Raw genomic sequence first — 25,245 nt, forward strand, 5'->3', positions numbered from 1 at the left:
AAAATACAATTACAATTTGAACTATTTTGCGGAAGATTTAATAACAACGCGCAACAACTTCCGGTTTTTACCAAAAATGGAGGATGAGTTATTCTGTGATACAAATCGTGGAACAATGTACATAAGTGTTGTAAAGTGCTCATCAACATGCCCATAACTTACTTATACGTTGTATAGCTTGTCCTTTTAAATTTCTGAAGCAACAACATATAATATCTCAATGTGATATCGTAGGGTACATTTCTAGCAATGTCCGTTGAGAGAGAATGGATGAGCAATCGTTGAATGAGCTTCTTGAGTGTTCTGTGTGTCTTGATCGGTTAGACCACACGAGCAAAGTCCTTCCTTGCCAACACACTTTTTGTAGACGTTGTTTGGACGAAATATACGGCACCAAACGTGAACTCCGTTGTCCTGAATGCAGAACTCTTGTAGAAATACCAGTGGAAGAGTTGCCATCAAACATTTTGCTCATAAGGCTCTTAGAAGGATTGAAAACTAAAAATTCAGAGCGTACTAGATCACCCGCAAGACACGGCGAGCATGGTTTCAATGAAAGCCTTTTTTCAAAACAGGTGAAGTGTGATGTCATGTAACTGTAGTGTATGTTATAAATGATTGCAAGACAGTATTCATATGATGATCAAACAGATTTAGTCCCAGTCCCTGGCAACAGATAGGTCAAGTGGTAGAGCATCTGACTAGACTTTCTGGGGCGCATGATCACTGTGGCATATCAAATCTTTTATAATTATTTTTCCCATCTTCTTACATCCTTGGTGCCATGATCCACCCCTAGCACTGTCAGGCTACTGTCAGAGAAAAGAACCTTGGATGTTGCTCTTTGAGGGCAAAAGTGTTTGACAATAACAATTTTTAGGAGATGCAAATTCACTATCTTGAATGCATAATATGTATAATCTACAATATTTTTTAATGATGTATCTGTAATATGATATGTGAATCTGCTACCAAATGCAATTTGATGTATATAATATTTATATATGAAATGAACAAAATGGTTTAGTTCAATTAAATGCAAAAAAAATATTTAAATATTATACAGTGATAATTTATTTTCTCATAATTTTGCTATTTTTTGGCAGAGTTCCACCTTAAACCCTCCATCTGCCAGAGCTTTGTTCAATTATGATGCTTCGGAGCAAAGGTAATTTTTTTTCTTTGTAATTGAAAACATAGACCATATCTGCTTTCATAGGGAGTTTATATTGTTAATGAGAAAGAGATGTAATTGAGACATCAGGACGGACTGCTCATTCACTCCCTAAAAAATAAGCTCATGTTCAGGCTTTTATTATGGCAATATTTGAGATGAGAGAAATATATATATATTTACATCCACTGGAATCGCTAGAAAATTTTGCACTTAACTCAACACTGAAAACCCAGTCCAAATTGATGCATAAATGAATATTTGGCATTGAAATTAAGTCTGTTACATGTACATGTACTAAGTTCAAAGTATGAAATCGTAGTAGTCCCCCATGGATACTTGGCGGAACAGTGGTTACTAAGAGGAAATTAATGCTGACACAATAATTGCCTGTATTTCCATTACCTTTGCATAGTGAAACGTTTAAGGCTCTATGTCCCTTATACAGGGTTGTCTCTAAAAATTGAAATAGAAGGAAGAAATGAAAAAGTAGAAGGGGGATCAGGGGGTCTTGCTAATAGCTACATTGCATTTGAAATGCAATAATAGCTGGGTAATTAGGGAATTATAGGCAGGGGAATTCCCCACCCCCCGGGTCTTGGAGACAACCCTGGGGAGTCCCTATGATAATACAGTTGGATTATTCCCTACTAAAAAAACTAAAAAGCTATTTTTACAAAAGATGTTACTTCTAGTACAGAAGACTGAATAGTACTAAATGAAAAGAGATATTGCCTTGCCCTTTGAATGCAACTTCAATGATTTATTTTATATAAATTCTGTTCTATTTTCAGTGACCTGACATTCAAAAAAGGAGACTTAATATTACTTAAAAGGCAGGTGGATGAGAATTGGTATCAAGGGGAGTTAAACAGCCGACAAGGCTTCTTCCCTGCATCTTATGTCCAGGTATGGATAAAGTGTACAGTGCAACAACAACTGAAAAGTCTTTAATTTTCATATTGCAAGAGAAGTTAATGGTGCATTTACTGCAAAAATATATATATTCTGTACTTATAGAAAAATTTACAGAAACTTTATTATGTGAGAAATATACAACTAGTGCAGCTATGCATCTAGATTATTTAAATTAAGGGTCATCTGTAAAATTGAAACTACATATATTTGACGTTTGAAAATATAATTTAACCAATTGAAATGAATTGGATAATGATTAAGCGTTTGATATTCAGATTTTATATATGTTTACTGATTTGGATTATAATTTCAAGGTGCTGGTTCCTTTACCTGTTACCATACCACAGTGCAGGGGCTTGTATGACTTTGATGTGGAGGATGAAAATGATAAGAAGGATTGCTTGTGTTTTAAAAAGGTAACATTATTAGTAGAGCTTTTCTGTATTTGAATGTTTACAACCAATCTCATAAACATATGTACATGTGTGTACACTATGTACTAGAGAAATCATATTTACCAGTATTTGATTCATTGTAGTTAATCAACACATTTTTTTTTATAGGATGAAATATTAACTGTGATAAAAAGAGTAGACAGCAACTGGATTGAAGGAAAAAAGGGAGAGAAAATTGGAATCTTTCCCATTTCTTTTGTAGAGGTTTGTTGTTGTTATTCTCTGAATTTGATACACATTAAATTTATTTTTGGAAAAGTAGAACCATGAGGGGGGGGGGGGGGATTTTTTAAGAAAAAGTGAAGCCCTTGTGAATTTGTGAATTAAATAATTTGTGAAGGCTTTTAAAATTACATATGAATATTTGTGAAAAATATTCTTTCTCTCTCTATAAACAGTTGAATGATGCTGCAAAAACTTTGATCAACTCTAAAGCTTCTACAAACAGGTATTTACATGTATTATGCATAGATTTATGATTACAACAAATAATAAACTCTTTCTTTAAAGCTTTCATTAGCCTGAATATTTGCTGTGGAAATATCAATATACCAATGCAATACATGTATTTTTGCTTTCATCTTATTATCCAAACCTTTTCTTTTTGCAAAAAAAAAAATTGAAGAATACAGCAAACGGGCAAATGGAAATATTAGAATTTTTATCAATCTTTTGTCAAACATCAAACTTTTTTATTGTAAGGCATATGAATTCAGGGAGCCTGCGTGTATAATCTCAAAGATTTGGTTTACCTCCCTTTATCACCTCAGACTATGGAGTTATACAAAATATAATTGTAGTTAATAGATATCCATAAGCTCATTTATTTTTGATAAAATAAATTTACATATAGTAGGATTTCAAGTGATTAATTGCTAAAAGCCAAGCAAATTTGAAACCCTTCTGCAAAACCTACGATAGTGTACCACATTCAAATATATACATGCATGAAGCACATTTCTATTTCCTGTTTATGCACATGTTAATATGAATGTTTATTGTATGGGAACTCTGTTGTATTAATATTGGTGTTGATAATGATTATATAGCTATCAGCATGAGACTTTTTATTGATACAAAATACCATAAAATATATTAGTTACTTTTGTTATTTGAGTGAAATTGACGTAATCCTGCTAACCGTAATTGAATTTTTAATTATCTAAGGATGAAACTTTCCATGCATCAAATCTTTTTTAAAATCATACAGCTTTTAAGCATTGAGAACCATGATGAGAATTTTTTTCCTTCAATTTATTAATGACAACACAACACAAACTGATAAGATTTGAATTTTTGAGACACTAGTCTAAAAATTAACAGGCCTGTGGCATTTCAAATTTTCAGTGGGTTTGGAATCGGACTTAGAGCTGGATTTTGTCTCTGTCATTACCTTATCTTTGTTTGGTTTGTTTGTATTCTTTCTGTATAATAATGTTGTACGTATAATTTCTTAACACTGTTTTGCTATGTATCATATATACAACTGTACATGCTTCTCCTATGTAAATTATATATAATCACCCTGTTGTTGTGTACCCTCTCTTACAGTTTAGGGGGTGGTGACCAAGCGTCACTCTCTCATGCCCAGTTTCTAAGCCCCGCCTCTCTTGCGGGTCAGCTCCCTCAACAGAAGCGGCATTCGTTTACTGCAATGCAGGAAACAGCTACTCATGTTAATCAACATAACCGCAGGTAATGATTGGAATTTTACAGTGCAACGCTACTAGAATGGCAGCTTTGCTAGTTGATATCTTTCAAAGAAATCCAAAATGCATTAAACTACGTCAGGTGTGACTCTTGCCATTTAGCGCATCAATCGTCCCTGCTTTCTTTAAATGATAGTAGGACTGCTTTTCTGAGATATCTCAGCCAGTATAGAATAATTTGTCTTATAGTTATTTACACTGTAGGTGAATCTTTAAAGTTTGTACATGTATTACTTTCAGAGATATTAGCAGATGCACATAACAGCACATGATAGTATTTAAATCTGTAGAAAAAGTTGACACACAAATGAATCATTTACATGCATAAGGAGTAGGGCTTCTTGTAGTTCAATAAAAGTAATGAATGTATTGCATGATAACTGCATGTCCATATGTCCTCCTTCTTTGCATTTTGTTTGTAATATGTAAAATTTCTCAATATACTTTTGCAGATATATTCATTGTTCATAACTGTAAATATTCTATAAGATTCTGAAATTTTACCAAATGGTGATATACAAATGCAATTCTCACCTCTATTTCCTCCAGATCTCTAGAATTGAGCAGCAAAGGGAATTTAGTGATCCCCCCATCATCTGCAGTGAGACAATCGAGATCACCACCCCCAGTCCCAAGAACAGGCTCAGACAGGCCGCGCAATTCCACTGACCATGCAAGCGGGAGTAGCAGAGACACAGCACCAGTAAGTTCAAGGGATTTACTCTATGTATTACAATAATGGATAAACTGAATCATTTTGATTACTATATACTGTTGAAGTAAAAAGATCAATGTACATGTAAATGTTATTTACAGACACCCAGTAGCAGTAGAGGAGCAACTTCTCTGCAAGACAATCCTGGTCCAGGAAACTCTAAAACAAAAATGTAAGTTAAAAAAATAATGCATCAAGAGTCTTCTTCATTGAGGAAAAGTATCATGAATTTGATATGTTGTCTTTGTTTAAAAATTATGTTATAATTTGTTATAAAAGTATAAAATGTTACAAAAGGCTAACAAATATCAAAGGTTTGTTGGTTTATTGATTGCACAGCAATGCACTAAACTTTGGTGCTCTTTGGATTAAATTTGAAAGCTAAGAAAATTCCCAACACAATCACAAAAGCTGTACAATCAGAAGTTTGTTACATTGTAAATGAATATTATAACATGTAGATGTTTAAAAGTTGAAAGTAAATGGTTATTTTGTAGATTTGTAGCTCTGTATAACTACAAACCACAGAAAGAGGATGAAGTGGAACTAAAGAAGGGAGACTACTACAGTGTGGCAGAGGCGTGTCAGGACGGATGGCTCAAAGGCCGATGTCTCAAGACTGGCAAATGCGGAGTATTCCCTGGAAATTACGTACAGCCAGTCAGGTCAGTCAGTCAGTCAGAGATATTATGATACCCTCTCTTTTTAAGGGATGAGATATATGATTTTAATTCAGTGGGTCAAGAGGGATTCTTTTTATCACATCTTTGTGTGGACTATGAATTATTTGTAGCAAGATCACTTAGTTAGCCTACAGTATGTGCAGTGTATGCAAGATTGGTCATGGGTTTTTGATTATGGGAATGTAATATATATATATGTATTTATTTTTAAGAGGATATCCAAGGGATTTATATATAGCTACATGCAAAAAATGTGAGAAAAATATTAAAATATTTTAATGTAAGCATTCAAGAAAAAGAATTATTTGTTATTATACATGTTATGTAATCATGTATTTGACTTGATACTTACTCAACAATTCACTGACATTCAGCCTCAGTTTTTGGATTTGCATAAATAAATAATGAATTTTGCATACATCTTCTTAAGTCAGCTGTATTAAAGTGATATTTCATACATATATGGTATACTAGTATTTAAAATACAATCTATTTTATGAATATTGCAGATCTCCCTCTGCAGGAAATGTTCCTAACAGTGTCCAAAATGTCCGTGCCAAATCAGCATCATCCACCTCAGCATCTTCATCTTCAAAATCTTCTTCTAGACAGGAAAAATCAGCTTCATCCAGACAAGAATCCGTAGGCTCTGTAAGACCAGATAACAATGTCCATACAAAACAGCATGCTCATACTTCTCGTCTTGAAGGATTCCCATCATCCAAACAAGAGTTGTCTACTGCCTTCAAATCTGTGCCATCCTCCTCATCATCCAGTGTATCACCAGGATCACAAGCATCTTCAGTCCAGTCTTCCTCCTCTCATAGATCCCATCTTCCTCCTTCCTCTATTGCTTCACAAGGGGCAGAATCAAATTCAGATAGAAGCTTGATTACCCCAAAATCATCCTCACCCCATGCTTCAGAGCATCTTCCTTCAACACAGTCGGGAAATGTTCATAAACCCATCCATGTAAAAGGATCAAAAGCCAGTCCTCTGAGGAGTTCTTCCTCTGAAATGCAGACTTTGTCATCTAATACTGTCGTAGGACCTCCTAATTCAGTGATAGGTAAATCCGGGCCAGTTATGGGAGCTGTCAGTGCTCCCGTGTCAGTGGTCCCCAATGCACAATTACCAGACGCAGTGGGAGCCTCTGGAGAATCCTCACAACCAAACAAGGTACGTTAATTACTGAAAGTTTGACATTGTTATAACACATTTACAACAATTAAAACTGTTGATATGATTACCTGTATAAAGCTGTGGCCATGTATTATAAAATTAATGGTATTATCATATGTCACATGTTTCTTTCGTTTTTATCCAAGAAAGAAAAAAATCTGAGCATAAAATTTATAAAATTAGATATATACATGTACGTGTATAAGGTTTTTTTTTATTCTACAGAAAGAGAAAAGGGAAAAAGAAAAGATGAGTCTTGTGAAACGATTGACATCTGGGAAGATCAAGAAATCTAAGTCTTCTCCAGATAATGAAGGGGCTGATAAGATATCACACACAAGGTACTTTGTACTATTATAACAGTGAAAAGTCATTCATTAATTAATCCAAAACTTGAAATTTTTTTTGGAACTATTGTCATGAAATCATTTGGGGACCAGTGTTTTGGAGCAGTCAAATGAAAAGGTTCATAGGATGTATTGCAAAGAATAACCTTTTGACAGACACAAAAAAAAATGTTCTGTTTATATACATGTACATGCTAACTGTATATTCTTGGTTATATAGACCAAAAAGGAAATAGGATTTATATTTTTCTGTACTCTGTAATAATTTTCTCTGTTAATCAAAATGGTTCATTGTATTATGAATTGCATGCATTTATCTGAAGTGTATTGAAATTGTATTTGAACTTTTTTTATAGGTCAGGATCCTACCCTTCAGAAGTGGTGAATTCAGTTGAGGGTCAGCATGTAAAGACAGGGTCATTTGATTCTTCTATGTATCCATCCCATGGATCAAAGCACAGTAAACACAAAGTACCTCACAGAGAAAAGTAAGATGTAGTGTTTAAATACTACTGTCCTTTATAATGTTCATCCGATCCTTCATATCAAAAAGGACAATGGCTCATGTTTTACTTTTTATACATATATATTTAGGAATAGAAAAATGCTTGACACACATTTTCAGAAGCTTTGTTTTGCTATTACTGTAAACATATTATATTTAGCTTGTACGATATTCGGCGGAATATGATTTTTCAACAAGTTGGCGTGGATTTGATTTAGCGCATTCCTGAATGTACCTATTTATATACTTTAATATTTTACATTTGGTGATGTACTTGATTTAGCGGACGCCCTTTACCACCTAAAAACGCTAAATAGAACACACAGCCAAATGTAATACGTTTACAGTATGTCCTTGACTGTAAATTTGGAGATTTTTAAGTGAATATTTTATGATATTATAGAGCATTTGTGTGGTGGTTATTTTTGCAACAACAAAAAATATTTTCATTGTTTTTAGTTGTGCGGTAGGTTTATATAAAGTTTATATAGTCTATATAAACCATTTTCTTCATACCATTCTACAATGCAAACAATTTCAGCTTAACATTGCTTTATCATTGTAACATTGCTTATTGTTACTGTTCTACTTTATGTCTTAGATACAGGTGTAAAGAGCCATACCCTGCTCAACATGTGATCGAACTTGACCTGAGTGTAGGAGACATTGTGTATGTGACCAGAAAGCGAGAGGATGGCTGGTTCAAGGGCACGCTGCAGAGGAGTGGAAAGACGGGTCTATTTCCAGGAAGCTTTGTGGAAAAATTAGATTGAGTGGTTCATTGGAAGATTTTGAGTGGTTCAGAGGAGGATTGAGTGGTTCAATAAAGGCTTGAGTGGTTCATTGGAGGATTAAGTGGTTCTTAGGAGGATTTAGTGGTTCATTGGGGGATTGAGTGGTTCATTAAAGTATTTGGAGTGGTTCATTAGAGGAGTTTGACAGATGATAACAAGACTTAGTCTTAATGTATTCCAGAAACTTTGACTTAACATGGAGCAATAGAGAAGACTAACTAACAAGAGATTACTGTGATAGATGTCTTTATTCAGTTCTTCGACCATTGATAAAAATATTCATCTTAGGTTGACAGGAGGTTCATAAATTATTGTAGGGAAACTTAAGGAGATTTATTTGTTACAAATACATGAAGTAAATTTAGCCATTTACCCATGTACATGTAAATACATGTGCATTGACAATAGATTACATAAAATGATATCTTATTTCAATACATGTATATACGTTGTTTATACGATATTTGAAATGAAAACAAAACTAGGATTTTAATCATTACATTTTACATACCTTTACAAATTTACAAACATTCTTTCTTTTCTTGGTTTATCAATGAAAAAAAGAGACATATTCTGACAATTTGTGATATTTTGAAAATTTATACTGACTTTGATTTATACATTTTCTGAGAATAAAATCTGTAAGACTTCCATGACATTCATCTCTGCAAGTTCAGAAATGGCCAGAAATGTTTGTAGTGGGAAGCATTGTCAAATGCAAGTTTAATTTTTTTTTTTTCATTTCAAGTCAGGTAAACCCATTGTTGTCATTATTCTATCGTTAATGATGCTATTTTATATATACATTAGAGTCTTTTTTTTTCCTTGGTTGTGACTGCCAATTTTTTGTGCATTTTAACTTGGGGATATTATGATGCAATATATGATTTTTTTTTTTCATTTTTCATGGATAAAAATATTTTTATCATTAGTTCATTTTCAAAACCTTTAATGATTTCTCGGTTCTTGTTACATTTAAGTGTACATGTATAAATGGACATGTTATGAAAATGACAACTAATTTGCATTTAATGTTTAACAGTTGATTAACACTGGGCATTTGGAAACTTCACAAGCACATTCAAGTGTTCAAATTATTCTTTGTGAGACCCTTCTTGTACCATAAATTCACACAAAATAGGTTTATGTTGTATGTTTAGGATTCTTTTTGTTTACTTAATACAAGAATGTCAATTTAAACGTGGCATGAATATTTCACAGCATAAATGTCTTTATGAATGGAAAGTCATCTGTTGACTGGAAGTGACATGTATTTTTCAGTCCTAATGTATTGTACTAATTAAGTAATTAAACACCGTTAATATTTAAAACACAGCCACGACACACACCTTGCTCATATGACAGAAGTCTTATTGCCTTTAAGACCATAATTGAGTAACTATATGACTGTAGCACAAATACAGTGCTATTTTGACCAAATTCACCTGCTTTTATACTTTAGAAAGAGGTTGGAGAACCTCTGAACAAATTTTGTAAGCTTGTTGTGTGCTTAACTGATTGAGTTTGAATTGGAAAATTTATGCATGCTACATTACTTTATTCATTAGGTGTTTAGTCTAGCCTTGAAATCCAAAACACAAATTACTTGTGTATGTATTTTGTTTTTAATTCTTGTTGTATAGTAAATGGAGGTATCAAGATATACTCAAATCAGTGATATTTTTTTTATGAATATATAGTTGTGATTGTTGACATTTGTTTACTACATTTTCATTGCTAGTGCTGTGAGGTATTTATAGAAAGACGATTTTACCAGAGCTTGAGTTTACTGTACAATTGTTCTCCAAGACACATTTTTAATAATACATGTAGTGGATGTCTATGCATTTTTATTTTAAAATGATTATCATGTTTATTTTCTATGCATTGTTTTGTGTAAAACAAGAGATGAACATTCCAGCAGAATCACAGCATACTGCTTTGGTATGCCCTCTTTTCCCATCCAGAAATGACAAATGTCACAAAGAGATTCAATAAAATGGTTTGAATTTCAATTGATATTTTATCAAACTGTTGTTTTTCTTTCTAGAGTTTTTTTTCCGTCAGTCTTGATTTTGGATCAGTAGGTTTAAGTACATGCATGTATAATCAAATGATTTATGCTGGAGTATGATTTTTAGGTCACTTGAATCACTCAGGTGATCTTTTACAACTGGGCTTCATGTGTTGTTCATTAATAATTCTACATTTTAAACTTCTTGAAAACCATGAGACCAATTGTTACCATTTCTGGTTTAAAATTGTGAATTTATGACCTTACCACGTAGGGAGCCTCAAGAACAGGGCTCAAATGCAAAAAAGGCAAAATTTTCAAAACTTTTCTTCTTTACTCCCAAACATGTGGGAAAAACTAAATGTATGGTTATTTAAACAATAAAATGCTTTCTTTGGGGATTCATTCGGGATATGAAGGTAGCGACATTGCAGAAAAATACATAACCCGCGTTAGCGGGTTATGTAATTTTTTTCTGCAATGATAGCTACCTTCATAACCCGCATGAATCATCAAAGAAAGCATTTTATTATTTATATTAACATCTTTCTTTTAACTAATAAATAAATTGATTATGAAAAGTTTGTAAAATTCACTAAATTACTGTTAATGTACATAAATACGTTAGCTAAAAGAAACAGCCAAATCGTCTGCTGTGAGACTGAGTCTGACATCATCATGATTATTTTGTGCAGTCCGTGATTTTTCTTAAGTTGTTGGTGACTTCGACCAATCAATAAACAGGGCGTGTCCATTCTATTCCCGTCAGTATCTTGTCAGTTTCAGCCGTTGTAGATTTCGACCAATCCATAAACGGGGCGTGTAGATTTCAGTCTGACTGTTTCTATTGAGCTATGATTTAACTATATGTTTCCGTAAGAAATAGAGGAAATAATACTTAGCAGATGTAAATATAAGTCAATAAAGCCCTCTTCCTTAACTGTGAATTTATTATTCAATAGTAAGGGGTTCAGGTCCTAAGCGGGGCCAATATGGCCATGTAGAGAAAATGTACTAAATCTTATAAAATTGTCTACGCTACCCCCATGTCTATTTGAGGAAAACGAAATGCATAATTATGATACCCATGAAGCCCTCTACCTTCCGTAAGATTCCGAAATTTACCATCTCTCGGTCACGGATTGATCCCGGGGAAGGGGGGGGGTGTATATATATATATATATATATATATATATATATATATATATATATATATATATATATATATATATATATATATATATATATATATATATATGTTGCCATATTGTGAAATTGGTGAAATCTTTGAAAATCTTCTCTACTCCCATATATTTTGGGAAATACTAAATACCTTGATCATGGCAGGGGTTGAGGCTTTTTATTATTATTTTTTTGGGGGGGGGGGGTGACAAATATGGCCATCAGTGAATACTATATGGATTTTGTTTCTTTGCATAATAAATGAAGCTGTGAATGTTATAAAAGATTGACCATTTAAAGGCCTGCAGGTCCCTTTTTACGAAGACTTTAGGTAAATTTAGACTCTAAAAATGGAAATATGAGACTCCCTGAATGGTTCCTCTACGTTCTGTGATACTCCGGTGACTGTCAAGGCCTGTAGGTCTCTTGTTGTTATTCAGTGAATAAAATTTCATATGAGCCTTGGTGAGCGAAAAGAATTCGCATGACTTTTAAATGGGATATTTTTATCTATATAATCGTTTGATTATTTTGTTTACATCGTTGATCCTTTTCATGACTGAAAATGTTTTAGGAATAAGGAATCAATGTTTGACTTTTATTGAGACATATTTACATCTACTATAGGTATTATTCCCTCTATTTCTTACGGAAACTTATACTAGTAGAATTAAAATTCACAGCTCTATAGAAACAGCCAGACTGAAATCTACACGCCCTGTTTATCGATTTGTCGAAATCTACATCTGATGAAACTGACAGGGCTAAAATTGACAAGCCCTGTTTATCGATTGGTTAAAACCTACAGCGATCGACCTAAGAACCATCACGGACTGCATGGAATAATCATGATGATGTAAGACTCAGTTCAAGTTCATTTATTTCACTCATAACATATATTCTTATACTTTCATGTTAAATACTGAAATCTGACTGGTTAAGACGCAGTAAATAATATTTACTATTACCCTCAGCGTTAGCAACGCACTTGGCAACGGGTAACATTAAAAAATGTTACATGCGCGAAAATTATGCGCGTACGGTTCGCTGTAGAATTCACGTTATTCCTATATAAAAGCAGTAAAATTTTCTTAAAAATTTTAAAAAAGACATTCAGTATAACAAAATAAATAGTGCCTGTTTGGGAGGATAACAGTTGAAATTGACACCCCTCGAAAACCATTGTCAACCTCCGCTTCGCGTCGGTTGACAATGGTTTTCTCGGGGTGTCAATTTCAACTGTTACCCTCCCAAACAGGCACTATTTATATAATGTTACATGAGGTGCAGAAGAATTATATACAAAAGTATAAGAAAAGCAGGATTTACAAAAAGAAACAGAATAAAGTAAACAATGAATTTGTTATAGTTGTTACGTAGGATGACCGACCAAATCAAATATTTTTCTAATTAAAGTACAAATTTTCATAAGTATTACATGATTTGAAGATGACATAAGTATTCTAAATTTTAAGATGTTTGGGTTTTTAAGATAATAATTACTATACAATTTTTTTCTTACAGGTGACAGTGCACTACATTCTAAAACATAATGAAATTCATCGCCAATTTGATTGGCTTCACATAAGCCGCATTTGCGGTCTTCACGTGGAATATTGTTCCACCTACCAATTTCTATAGGGAGGTTATGGTTTGTAGTTCTATATTTAACAAACAAGTTTCTTAATTTTCGTGAAAGTATTAATAAATAGTCTTCACAACAAAAATTACATTTAAAAATACGATATATAGCACCTTTTGACGAACTATCTAATTCACTATTCCATTTTTGGACAAATTGATCTTTAAGATTTTGTTTGACAATATTTTCTAACCATTTTACGCTAACAGGATTTTGCTGGTGCCATACAAAGGATAAGCCACAGCTATCAAGAATGTTTTTTATACAAACTAGCCACTTATTATTGATTTCACCTCTAATGTAACAATTGTAAAGATACATATACATAGTTTTACATAACTTATTCTCCTGGCATAACATCATCTTTGCCCAAAATCCAATCATTCTCGTATAAATTGTTATATATAATGGAAAACGACCTGTCTCCCCATAAACCATAAAACTGGGGGTACTACTTTTAAGTTAAGTATGTGTTTAAGAAACCTTAAATGTACACGCTCGATAACATCAATATTTTCGTAACCCCATATTTCACAAGAGTATAGTAAAACTGGTAAAACAACCTTGTCAAATAAGTCTAATTGAATATCAAAGGACATGTCAAAATATCTTATTTTTCTAATGATACCATACATAGCTTTCTGGGATTGAGTACATAAGTGTTTCTTAGCTTTACAAAAAGAGCCAGATCGGGAGAATAATATTCCTAGGTAGTTATACTCTTTAACTACTTCTAATTTATCATTATTGTATATAAATGAGCACTTAGGAGCAGGTCCTTTGGAGAATATCATAACTTTGGTTTTTTTCACATTAACTGCAAGTTTCCAGTATTAACAATACAAAATTCGTCAAGCGCATGTTGTAAATCTTGAGCCGACTCTGTTAGTATGACAGTGTCGTCAGCATAAAACAAATAAAAAGTTTACTGTAAACCGGCAATCAACTCTTCTTCTAAATCATTTGTGATACTACTTAACCCATTGACATTTCTCTCGTTCATAAAGTTTTCTATATCGTTGATATACATGGAAAAAAGAAAAGGTGATCAATTTTCTCCTTGACGTACGCCAAGGTTACAAAAGAAAAAAGGTGAAGTTTCATCATTCAATTTTACTTTTGACTTGATACCGTTGTACATGTTTTTTAAGAATGTAAGGCATTTGCCAGTTATACCACTTTTATGAATTTTAAACCATAAACCCTCACGCCACACAGTGTCAAATGCTTGTTTAAAATCAATAAAAGCACAAAACAGTTTCTTTTTGCAATGCATTAAAGTATGTGACAAAAAATGCAATAATATAATGTTATCAAGAGTAGAATATCCTTTCCTAAATCCAGACTGACAACCACTAATTAAGTTTAAATCATCAGAATACATTTCAAGTCGACTGCTTAAAACGCTTGTAAAAAGTTTTCCAAGACAGCTTAACAAAGTGATAGGTTTGTAATTCTCCGGTTGTGTTGGGTCACCTTTATTTTTATACACTGGTTTAACTATACCAATTAACCATTCATCAGGTACTATTCCTGTATCGTAAATAATATTAAACATCACATATAGAGGTAAAAATATAACAATAGTTGATACAATATGTTCATTCAATACTTGATCACAACCCGGAGATTTATTGTTTTTTTAACTTTTTAACTGCGGAGAGGATTTCTTCCTCGGTATTAGTACTATCAAGAAACTCACAACTAGTTTCCTCACACTCAAAATTTGGCTGTGTACATTAACAGTAATCTAGTGGATTTTAATTACTTTTCTTAATCAATAAATTAATTAGTTAAAAGAAAGATGTTAATATACTTTGGTGATTCATGCGGGTTACGCAGAAAATTTTTTACATTACCCGCTAAGGCAAAGAAACCAAAGAAAGCATTTTAGTGTTTAAATGAATATGGTTGGTCACGCGATCATTTGGTACGGACTGTATCTAAATCCCATAAAAGTCAAAAAACGACTCCTTATATTAGTTAGTTTCTTATTTTCAATTATTTACCATTTGTACATACAATTCAAGTAATTGATATTTTAATTTGCTTGCGACGAAAAGCAACCACGTGATGCTATTGAACATTTCAGGAACATAGAATTACTATGGAAACATGGAATTATTGAGCCATTAAACAAAATTTAATTTCTTGTTTTATCACTGACAAAAGACACAGGAAAATGTACGCATATTCTGAAATTTATTGTTAAATATTTGAAAATGAAACGTAGTTTGGTTTGGAGGACGAGCCCGAGTCACTTAAATTGGGTCTTTGATGGTGACCTTGGATTCCAGGCAGGTGATCAAATGCGTGCGAATATCCAGCAGAATTATCAGACAAGGTCGCTATCCTGAAATAAGAGAACATATGCAAGTTAATCTTTTGTTTCACTTAAAAAAAAAATCACTTTATTCTGCACTACAGAAGTACAATATTGTCTTACGCCGGCGATTTCCTGATTTGACTTGGTAGAATTGGAGTCAGTATGGGGGGCCTTCCCAATTCGTCAATCTGGTTTCCTCCATATGCGCTGTTTGTGTAGGTCGTGGTTTGTGTGTGTCGTGGAAGTGTTTCGTGTCCCCCTCCAGACAAACTGGGGATAGTGTAATGCGATGATGAGACCGTACTTCCTAGTGTGTCATACTGAGGTTCCCCCAACTTCCGTTTGTAACGTCTAAACAACCAACATGAATATCTCGGTTATTAATTTGACGCATATGTAAAAGTACATGTACTTTACACATCTTCACAATAATAATTGTTTTGAACATAAACATTTAAATAAAATTTATTTTCACCCGTTTTCTAATATGAATATAGATAAACTTTGAAGATGATGGATCGAATAAGATGGCGCAAATGCTCATTGACTTCATCATAAAATACAGTTTCATATATATTTGTATAATTATCTTTTTTATACATGTAATTCCCTTTTTTAAACTATATAATTATACAATTTGGCAAATTTCAAGCTATAACAGTTAGGGGTGAGACAGCAATTTTAAATAAAATTTTAAATAATGTTTTGTGGTTGGATATGGAAGTTATATTACGAGTCAGGGTTTTTAAAAATACACGTATTTTCAAAAGTTCGAAGCACGAGTGAAAATAAAAAAAAAATCCTGTCTCACGAATGAGATAACTAATTAACGTATCCAACCACATAACATTGAATTTTCTGTCTATTACACCCCCCTCCCCCATGCTTATTGCCATTTCCGGCTGACAGTCTCTGTTTCTGTGACAGAATACCACTTTACTATACTCTGTCACAGACAAAAACACTGGAAATTTTAAGTATTGCTGAATAAAACCGACCTCGTGTAAACAACAGCACTGGCGATACTGCAGGTAACCACTACAATTAATACAACACCAGCAACAACAGAAATCTCGACCGCTTGTGTAATCGGGTTGATGGGAGAACCTGCAAAAGAATCCTCTATAATGGAAAGAGAGGAACAAAGCAAAACAATTTTAAAAAGAAAAGAATCTGTGGGTTTCCAACTATGTATTGTGATAAATTCTTGTACCACTGCTATACGTGACAGGCACGTAGCATCAAGGGGGGGGGGGGGGGAGGGGGGGGGGGGGCGCAGGGGGCTGCCCCCACCCCCACCCCGCTTTTTCTCGCAGCAACTAATTTGTTTAAATTTACCTATAAAAAAAATTGAATTATCATGGAGTTGGCCTCCCTCTCCCACTTTTTTGGGAGTATGTAAAAAATTGGTATGAAAATAAAGAAATCAGGAGTGAAATTAAAGTTATCGATATACTACGCCAGCCCCCCCCCCCCCCCCCCCCCCCCCCCCCCCGAATTAGGATTTTGAAGATTTTGGAAAATTCAAAATTCCTTGATTTTTTGGATGAGTCTGCCCCCCCCCCTCCCCCCCCACTTTTAAAAACAATGCTATGTGCCTGCTCTAGTGTTACTGAAATGAGTCTTGTGATCCGCTCCTCTACGATACGCTGTACAAGTATCTGCAAGGAGGAGCGGATTTACAAGTCCAGTTCTAATTCGATTGCCCCAGGTCTGCCTTTTGTTATACTCGTATATGTAAACTAATACTATTATATACTGTTATATATGTTGTAATTATATACTGTTATATATATTTTGTAATTATATACTGTTATATATGTTGTAATTATATACTGTTATATATGTTGTAAAAATTGAATCGTCGTATAAAGTGATATAGTATAAAATGAAAACATAATGATAATTAATAGGGAATAAGTTCTTACCCGGGTCTGTCTCCGGTATAGGCGTGGTCAGTGTTAAAGATTTAACAATTAAAGGTGTGCATGACGACCCTTTAAGCCTTTCACGTTTTCTCCCTTTACATTTCATAGAGACTATTGTGCTTTTTGTCACTGTAAAATTAATGTAATGTTGAGGACAAACAAAATATAAATCCATCTAATATATGAGATATGATTAAATTAATCATAAATTTTTATTTAGACTTTTCAATTAATCAACAAAGGAAATATATATTCTGTGGAACCAAGTTTTATTCGCTGTGATATTATTTTGCGATTAACCAAAGAAAAAGTCGTTCGCGGCGTTTAATTTCTGCGATCAAGATGTAAATTTCTAATACTCAGTAATATACCAGACAATTAATGATTCGCTGCGGCAAAGTATTGGCGACGCAGAGAGTCTCGCTAACCTTGCAAAAATTTCTTGCACGCAAATAGAAGAAGTTATCTCAAGACTTACCCTTGATCCACAAAAGAATTTGAAAAGCCTTATTTTTTTGCAACACATTTCTAGGAGGTATCTCTAAAGTGAGAGTTCCGGTTGTTGAATTACCGATTTTCTTGTAAGTGTAAAATGTATTGTGGGATAGACAGACACAGCCCACCTCTTTGCTTTTTATCTTTACGTCTTCCTTCCCAACAAAAGATTGTACGACAGCTACTTCGGAGAATATTCCGGTTGACGCCGTTACACTGCAGATTCTGAAGTCGTCAGTTCCAGTTGTTTTGGATTGAAGCTTATAGCCCAATAGAAAATCGCTGTTTACATTCCGAATATTTGGTTTGTTGTAAATGTCGAAGAACGAAAACCCTGTAAGGTTCGAAATTTAAAGGTATATATGCCGTTTGTAACGCTGTTTTTGGGAATGATGTTAGAAACCAGACCTAAACTTTTTTCAGTTTGATTATCTGCCTATGTTGGAAACTTTCTGAAATTTTTACAATTCATTTCAAAAATATTGAATATAATTTCCAATTAATTTAAATTTCTTGACCGATCCGCTCAGTAAAAGCCCCAGCATTAAAATTATCTGATCAGTTAATAATTAAAATGGTTGTCAATCGGTTTTTTGAAGGAATAATTCTAATGCAACGTCAAAAAAAAAAGTATTTCACTATTCAATTTTGTAAACATGCGCAGTTTACATTTACGTGATTCATTTATAATTATGCATAAGAACATTTTCATTCCTCCTGACATAAAATGATAAGATAATTCAAATAATACAAATGATTGGTCAACCTTACGTATTCAGATCATCACACTTACAAAGTTTGGGTCAGGTATTTCCAACATAGCAAAAACAGCTCTTAAAACGGCATATATACCTTTAAGGTACTTCACTACACCGAGACTTATACTTAACACTACGTCACAAGATGGCGATTTAACTGTTTTATTAAGCTGTTTGTATCAATCGATTCAGATGTATATCGTCAAAGCTCAGTGGTTTAAGTATCAGGCTTGTGAAGGTCATTAGTTGGAATCCATCTGGGGCTTTTGTTTATGTTTACTGAATGAAATTTTTGAAAATACCATTTTTTATCTAAAATTGCACATTTTTTCGCCTATTTGACATATACACTTCTTATCCATCATGCTTTCTATCATAATCAAGTAATTTTCTGCTGTTTTGAGAAACTATTTCAAGGTGTAGTGAGGCACCTTAAGCCTTATGAAGTGTTTAAAAAAATTACAATTATAAGCAGGTCATCACCTGAAAAGTAATCTTGACCAAAAATCTTTTTTTGCAAATACATGTATATTGAATTTTATTTTAAGTGAAACTGATATGCATGTTTTTTTTACATATTCAAAATGTTTTTCAATAAGTGAACAGATAAACTCAGGTGCCAAAAGTATGTCAATGTTTTTCTTTTTAGTATTTACTAGTATTCCATTGAAAACCGCAAAGCATAGTCCCAGAGTCATTTCTAGACCGATTTATTTAAATTTCTAAATAAATGAACACGAAATTCATTTCCCTTATTTGGCATAATATAAATATATAATGTTTTTCGATACGTAATGTGTAATGTATGAAATCTCATTTTTTTGCGGTTTGACATTTCATGTAATAATTTTAATCTCTGAATCCATTTCTGAAATACATCAGGGTACGCTGAGTGAATGAATGATGCTTGTCGGGACTTGTAACGACGACCAGATGACCAGATAAGAACTCATCCAGTTTTAGAAAAAGTAAAAAGTCTTTTGGAGCTAAACCTGGATAGTATGGTAGGTCTGGCAAGACGGTAATTAACCTTCTCTGTTTTCTAAAATTGCTACACAATCTTAGATGCATGTGATGGGTCATTATTATGAAGAAGACGAACATGCATAAATCCTGATACAGAGCGTCGTTTATGATAATACATGTATTTCTTGGTCTGTTTAGCATAACATCTCGGTAATACAGACCTGTATTAACAATATTGTCCTTCGGTATCGAAATTTGTACGGCTCTACCATCACAAGAGAAGAATATGCAATACCGTGTTTAGTAAGCAATATTTTATTTCCAATTTTTATTACTGGTTCGAACTAGTGAACCCGTGATTCGTCACCAGTAACATTATTTGCAAATTGTTCCATATTGAATTTGGGAAAAATATTTAGCATTTGCTTAGCGGTTTGTACTCGTAACCGTTTTGGTCATCTGTCAATATATGCATGCGGTATCAATCTGGCATAATCTTTCATATTTTCTGATGAATTGCACCCACGACAACGGTATGCTTATCACGAATGGAATGGTGTATCTGCAATCACTTTCATCTATTTCTCCGACTTTTGAGGCAGTTGCTTTGCTCGTTGCAGTCACAGGTCGGTCATATTTTGCTGCAACTTTGACGGATCGACTTTGTGTCAGTCAGAAATACGAACTGTCTCATAAGATTATCTTATTCGACATAAACTTCCCCCAATTCAGTGAAACTCTGCATTACTGAAAGACCGAGTTTATATAAGCTGTAATTTCTTTAATATTCTTAACTCGTTTCAAAACATTTTTTTCAACAATGATCAACGACAGGCTATATTGAAATGACTATAAGTTTAAAACTATGCATATGTAGAGATGAAGGCTCGTGTTTATACCTTTTAAAAGGTAAAGAATAGAGGTATTCAAGAGCATCATCATCAACGAAATTGTGCAAAGCGTTAACGTGCTATAATATACATTACATATTCATATCAGACACCCCTCCTTTTTTTCTAGCCTTTAAGAGGGATCGATGGTCGTGTCCATTTTTAGACTGTATTGATCTCTTTTAAAAGGAGAGTTTAATATAAGAATAAAGGAAGAAATCCAGATTTAATAGGTGACCTATATGGACCTTTTCTTTCCTAAAAGAAAGTTTATAGCTAAAAAAAAAATATGTCTAAAACTTTAAGGAAGATTTGATGGCTAATTTGTTCACCACCCAGCCTCCTTAATATACCAGATGAGAAGTTAACAATTACAAACTAAGATATTTTTGCTTTGAAAACTGATAAGGAAATATACAAATGCACAGTACTGTACAGAGTTGAAAATAAATTTAACCGTTGTGTTTGAAATACTCAGTACCAAATCTTAAATTAGGTTTTTTGAAAATTATTTCAATGATATGTGCGAAAGTGCAAATAAAATTCTGCACAATTCAATCCAAATTTCTTCAAAATATGACGAAAAATATGACATCTGAACATCTGTAGTGAAATAAACTTAAATTAGAATAGTTACTTTTGGCATGCGAGTCGGTGTACGTCATCAACATGTAGATGCACCTTAAAACTGTACAATGTCATGCATATATCAGTTACCGCGGCATCTCTGTTGTACAAAAAATGTTGATATTAAATGCATTCATGAATTAAACGATGCGTTTTGGCTTTTGCCAAATTATCTTACCCTTGTCTGGAAGACACGAACAGTTCAACAGCTTTAGTCTAAGGGTATTCACATGCCTTAAAGAACAAGATAAGTTCCTTAAACCTATTCCGATTGTATTATCATCCAAAGCATCTCCTTGCATCCTTATTCCGGTTATATTCTTGGGTATATAACGCTTGATTCTGTCAAAGTCGACGATACATAAACTACTGCTTAAGCAGTGGAGAAAATGGCCTGCAATGATGTCAATATTGACGCTCACGAGACATTCATCGTCTGACTGACAGGTGATAATTTTGGCTTGGGGGCCGTGAACCAATCGTTGTCCCTTCCCACAGGCTAAGACGGGGTTGTCCTCGCAAACAACAGGAATGCATGCTGCTCCATCGCATACACCTGTATTTTGAATTAATTTTAGTAAATACTTGTCTTCTAAACTTGATGTATGAATTTTACTTTAAATTTGTTTTCTAATTTTCATTTCACAAATAGAGGTAATGATGTTTATAAGAAAACGTCTGATTTGGTTTAGAAAATCGTTTTGCTTTTTATTTGAAAGTAAAACAGAAAACAGTATTAAAGGATTAAAAAAAATCGAAAATTAAATCTCACCTGTGAGATAGATCACAAATAATGTCAGCAATAAAAACATATTCCCTGTATGTTTAGCAACTTATCACTTGAAATTGTACGTATCATCGGGAGAAAAACTCGAGGTTAGCTATAACATATTGCATAAGAAGCGGATCAGTTAAAACATAAAAAGGATGAAACTACTTCAAAGCTTGTCGATCTTGCATGAGATTTATATTTGAATGAGTATCATAGAAAATTATATACTATAGTTTTTGATATTTTCTCAACTGTACTGGCGTCTTATATATATATATATATATATATATATATATATATATATATATATATATATATATATATATATATATATATATATATATATATATATATATATATATATATAAAGTACAAAGAAATTCACCTTTTTGGAGCTCCACCTCCGCCCCGGCCGGGGCAGAGGTGGAGCTCCTCAATTTGAGAGTTATTGCAATGTTTGTGCTGATATATATATATATATATATATATATATATATATATATATATATATATATATATATATATATATATATATATATACATACATACATACATACATACATACATACATACACACACACACACATATATATATATATATATATATATATATATATATATATATATATATATATATATATATATAGTTTAAGACTCATGAACATAGTCTACCGTCAATTAGAATGGAGAGGGGGCAACCAAAGATACAGTCCAATTTCCAGAATATCATTCAAATTGATCAAATAAAGAAGGCATCCCCATCTTTCCATCACACATAACTTCAAGCAGACTGGAGTTAACATGAAAGAACTAAAAGGGATAAGCTTTTTGTAAAAATAAGTTTTGTTAGATAAAATACAATAATAAAAAAAGAACTGACAAAACGATAGTTTTTCCTATGGCATGATGCAATTTTGTACTCAAAGCTCAAATTTCGACATAATATAAATCATTTCATCATAAAAAGTAAGAAAATTACAATTACAACAATTCAACTGAGAATTTTCTTTTATTGATATTCACAAAATATCATATTTTGTTTGATAGATATTAAATATTTATGTCATCATTTTATCTCACAAGCTCTAAATTAAAGCCATTCGATGCAAAATGGTCTCCATAAAGTAAATGAATAAAGTTTCAAGCTTAGTTTTGAACTAAATAAAAGATCATAACCAAAAGAGTAATTTTGTTGCAAGGGTTTGTTTTTACAAGGTAAAACGATTTCGATTAATAAAAGACGTTAAGCTATGTAGTTCATGTAAATTAAATATTTTGATAAAAGAAACCTTGCAAAATATTTCAAGTGTAGTTCGTAATGTGTAAATGTTGAATTACATGAAATAATGAGTAAACCTTTGAATTAGAAATTGCCTACCAGGCCATTTAATTAAAAGATTCCATTGGGTCTATTATCATATCGTAGGAAACCAGGTTAAAATTATGGTAGATCTATCAATTTTTAAAGATTTTCAACCAAACCTTGCACATTTTTCCCCGATCTGAAAAAAAGTTATCAAAGTGTATTGTGACAATACATATTTTTAAAATATTATATGCTCAATCCATTTTTGTTCATTCAAAGCGTTTAAGAATATAAATACAAGTACCTTTATATATAAGATTTATTCAATAAATAAAATGAACAATAAAACATAACAAACAAATTATATATAATATGTAAATAAACAAAACAGACAGAGACAGCCTGTAAAAATTCATCCATTTTAACCAGACAAAGGGTGTCAAGGCGCTCTCGCATCCCCTGTGTTCACTGAAAGTGTAAATCAAAATTATTTTGATAATTTTGAAAAAAAGTTTATTTGATTATTATCAAGATATAATTATAATCTAGAAACGTTTCATGCTACTATAGTCTGAGTCATATTTAGCATTCAGAAACTTGATGGAACGTTCACTTGTCAATCAGATTATCGTACACTATTTTTTCACACCGGATAATTTAATTAAATGCAACAATTAAGTACTATATTTTTGTTTCATTTTGAAATTTTGAAATTCTATCTACATCGTTCAAAACTAGTATCATTTCCTTTCCTAAAAACAAAAGCGAATTCTTTTAGCAACAAATCAGTTAACTATTTATAATTGGAAACAAAATAACACTGAATGAATAAAATGCATACCTCCGATGCAGGTCGACGTCATTGGATCAAAACAAAACTCGTTCTCAAAACATGTCATCTAAAAGGAAAAATAAAGGAAATTTTAAATAACTCAGAACTGAAGAGAGAGAGAGAGAGAGAGAGAGAGAGAGAGCACAAACCTCTCCACAGTTATCTCCTCTTCCAACCATTTGTGTCTGTGTCTGAGGGGCGGTAGGCCTTTGGTTATTGAGACCAACGTTAGAACCTTTAACAAACAAATAACCTGCATCACAATTCCACTGATTTTTTTTTTTTGCATCAATCATTTTCACTTTTAATAAACAAGGCTTGGAATTATATTTATACATGTAGGTAGATTTAAACTAATGCTACTGACCAGGAGCGAGTGGTGCTCCGTTACAATTGCCACCCTGGCAAATCTCGGCTATGTCTGGTATAAGAAGTTCTCCTCCGTTTCCCGGTCTACCTTGCACTGGCCCCTGTGCCGGGGGCATCGCTCGGGGATTTAGACCCCCTAATGCAGTGAGAGGAGGCAGAGACATCCCCGTTCCGGAGTTAGAAACGCCACTCAAGGGGGATGATCCGCCACCTATATTTGATGGACCTCTTGGTAAACTGAAAGGCGGAAGTGAGTTGGAATTTTCCGTTATTGGCGGGAATAAATCAGCTGCATTTGGAAAAGGATTAGGATCGATCTGTCCAGATGAACCCGGAACTCTCGGATTGTTCGGGATGTTGGTGGCACCACCAGGTCTTATTATTTCGGGTGCAGGTCTCATAAAGGGCGGAAACCTTGTTCCCGAAGAGTCCCGAACAAGCCATCTGGAATTCGGGTCGTTTGATGGTAAGGAATTGGTTTGCTCGTTCGGAGTAAGTGGAGAGAACTGCCCAGGTTGACTACCAGGGACAAATGGTGGTATTTGACCACGTGTTAAAAACGGCAGGTTTGGTAGATTTGGGAAATTTGGTTGATTAGGTAGATGTGATGTCGGGTTGTTGTTGTTGACTGAACGAACATCTGTCGGACTTACCGC

The 25,245-nt window shown here is 33.3% G+C and overlaps 3 protein-coding genes across 5 annotated transcripts in view; 1 reads left to right on the forward strand and 2 right to left on the reverse strand.

The window, feature by feature from the left end:
• The first annotated feature begins 52 nt into the window (after positions 1-52).
• LOC128155652 (E3 ubiquitin-protein ligase SH3RF3-like) lies at positions 53-10,501 on the forward strand. Of its 2 annotated transcripts, XM_052817465.1 has the most exons (14): positions 53-575; positions 1,107-1,168; positions 1,969-2,083; positions 2,407-2,508; positions 2,656-2,751; positions 2,946-2,995; positions 4,099-4,242; positions 4,806-4,959; positions 5,073-5,143; positions 5,469-5,636; positions 6,164-6,833; positions 7,062-7,177; positions 7,540-7,671; positions 8,290-10,501. In XM_052817465.1, the coding sequence occupies exons 1-14, from the start codon at positions 267-269 to the stop codon at positions 8,459-8,461; spliced, it is 2,361 nt and encodes a 786-aa protein (XP_052673425.1). In that variant the 5' UTR covers positions 53-266; the 3' UTR covers positions 8,462-10,501. The 2 variants fall into 2 exon arrangements, with proteins under 2 accessions (XP_052673425.1, XP_052673426.1); XM_052817466.1 differs by lacking the exon at positions 4,099-4,242.
• Positions 10,502-15,507: 5,006 nt separating this feature from the next.
• Positions 15,508-22,205, reverse strand: LOC128156023 (uncharacterized). Of its 2 annotated transcripts, none has more exons than XM_052817978.1 (7): positions 22,083-22,205; positions 21,489-21,866; positions 18,053-18,403; positions 17,575-17,703; positions 16,645-16,753; positions 15,767-15,997; positions 15,508-15,673 (listed from the first exon to the last, which is right to left on the reverse strand). In XM_052817978.1, the coding sequence occupies exons 1-7, from the start codon at positions 22,120-22,122 to the stop codon at positions 15,529-15,531; spliced, it is 1,383 nt and encodes a 460-aa protein (XP_052673938.1). In that variant the 5' UTR covers positions 22,123-22,205; the 3' UTR covers positions 15,508-15,528. The 2 variants fall into 2 exon arrangements, with proteins under 2 accessions (XP_052673938.1, XP_052673937.1); XM_052817977.1 differs by having other exon boundaries at positions 16,645-16,768.
• A 1,484-nt stretch (positions 22,206-23,689) lies between these two features.
• LOC128157341 (sporozoite surface protein 2-like) overlaps positions 23,690-25,245 on the reverse strand; it is a 9,822-nt gene continuing 8,266 nt past the window's right edge. The window contains exons 15-18 of the mRNA XM_052819840.1: positions 24,588-25,245; positions 24,370-24,455; positions 24,230-24,287; positions 23,690-23,856 (exon numbers count right to left, since the gene is read on the reverse strand). The exon at positions 24,588-25,245 is cut by the window's right edge and continues 2 nt beyond it. Coding sequence (XP_052675800.1) covers positions 23,828-23,856; positions 24,230-24,287; positions 24,370-24,455; positions 24,588-25,245 — 831 coding nt within the window. The 3' untranslated portion in view covers positions 23,690-23,827. The remainder of the gene's footprint in view (positions 23,857-24,229; positions 24,288-24,369; positions 24,456-24,587) is intronic.

The sequence above is a fragment of the Crassostrea angulata genome, chromosome 7 (genome assembly GCF_025612915.1).
Source record: "Crassostrea angulata isolate pt1a10 chromosome 7, ASM2561291v2, whole genome shotgun sequence".
NCBI lineage: Eukaryota > Metazoa > Mollusca > Bivalvia > Ostreida > Ostreidae > Magallana > Magallana angulata.

Coding starts and splice junctions, on each gene's coding strand:
- LOC128155652 (XM_052817465.1), top strand. CDS start 267: ATGGATGAGCAATCGTTGAATGAGCTTCTTGAGTGTTCTGTGTGTCTT. Junction 2,752..2,945: donor TTCCCATTTCTTTTGTAGAG/GTTTGTTGTTGT, acceptor CTCTATAAACAG/TTGAATGATGCTGCAAAAAC. Junction 4,243..4,805: donor GTTAATCAACATAACCGCAG/GTAATGATTGGA, acceptor TATTTCCTCCAG/ATCTCTAGAATTGAGCAGCA.
- LOC128156023 (XM_052817977.1), bottom strand. CDS start 22,122: ATGTTTTTATTGCTGACATTATTTGTGATCTATCTCACAG. Junction 16,769..17,574: donor TATACCGGAGACAGACCCGG/GTAAGAACTTAT, acceptor TTTCCATTATAG/AGGATTCTTTTGCAGGTTCT. Junction 15,998..16,644: donor AGTGCTGTTGTTTACACGAG/GTCGGTTTTATT, acceptor TTGGTTGTTTAG/ACGTTACAAACGGAAGTTGG.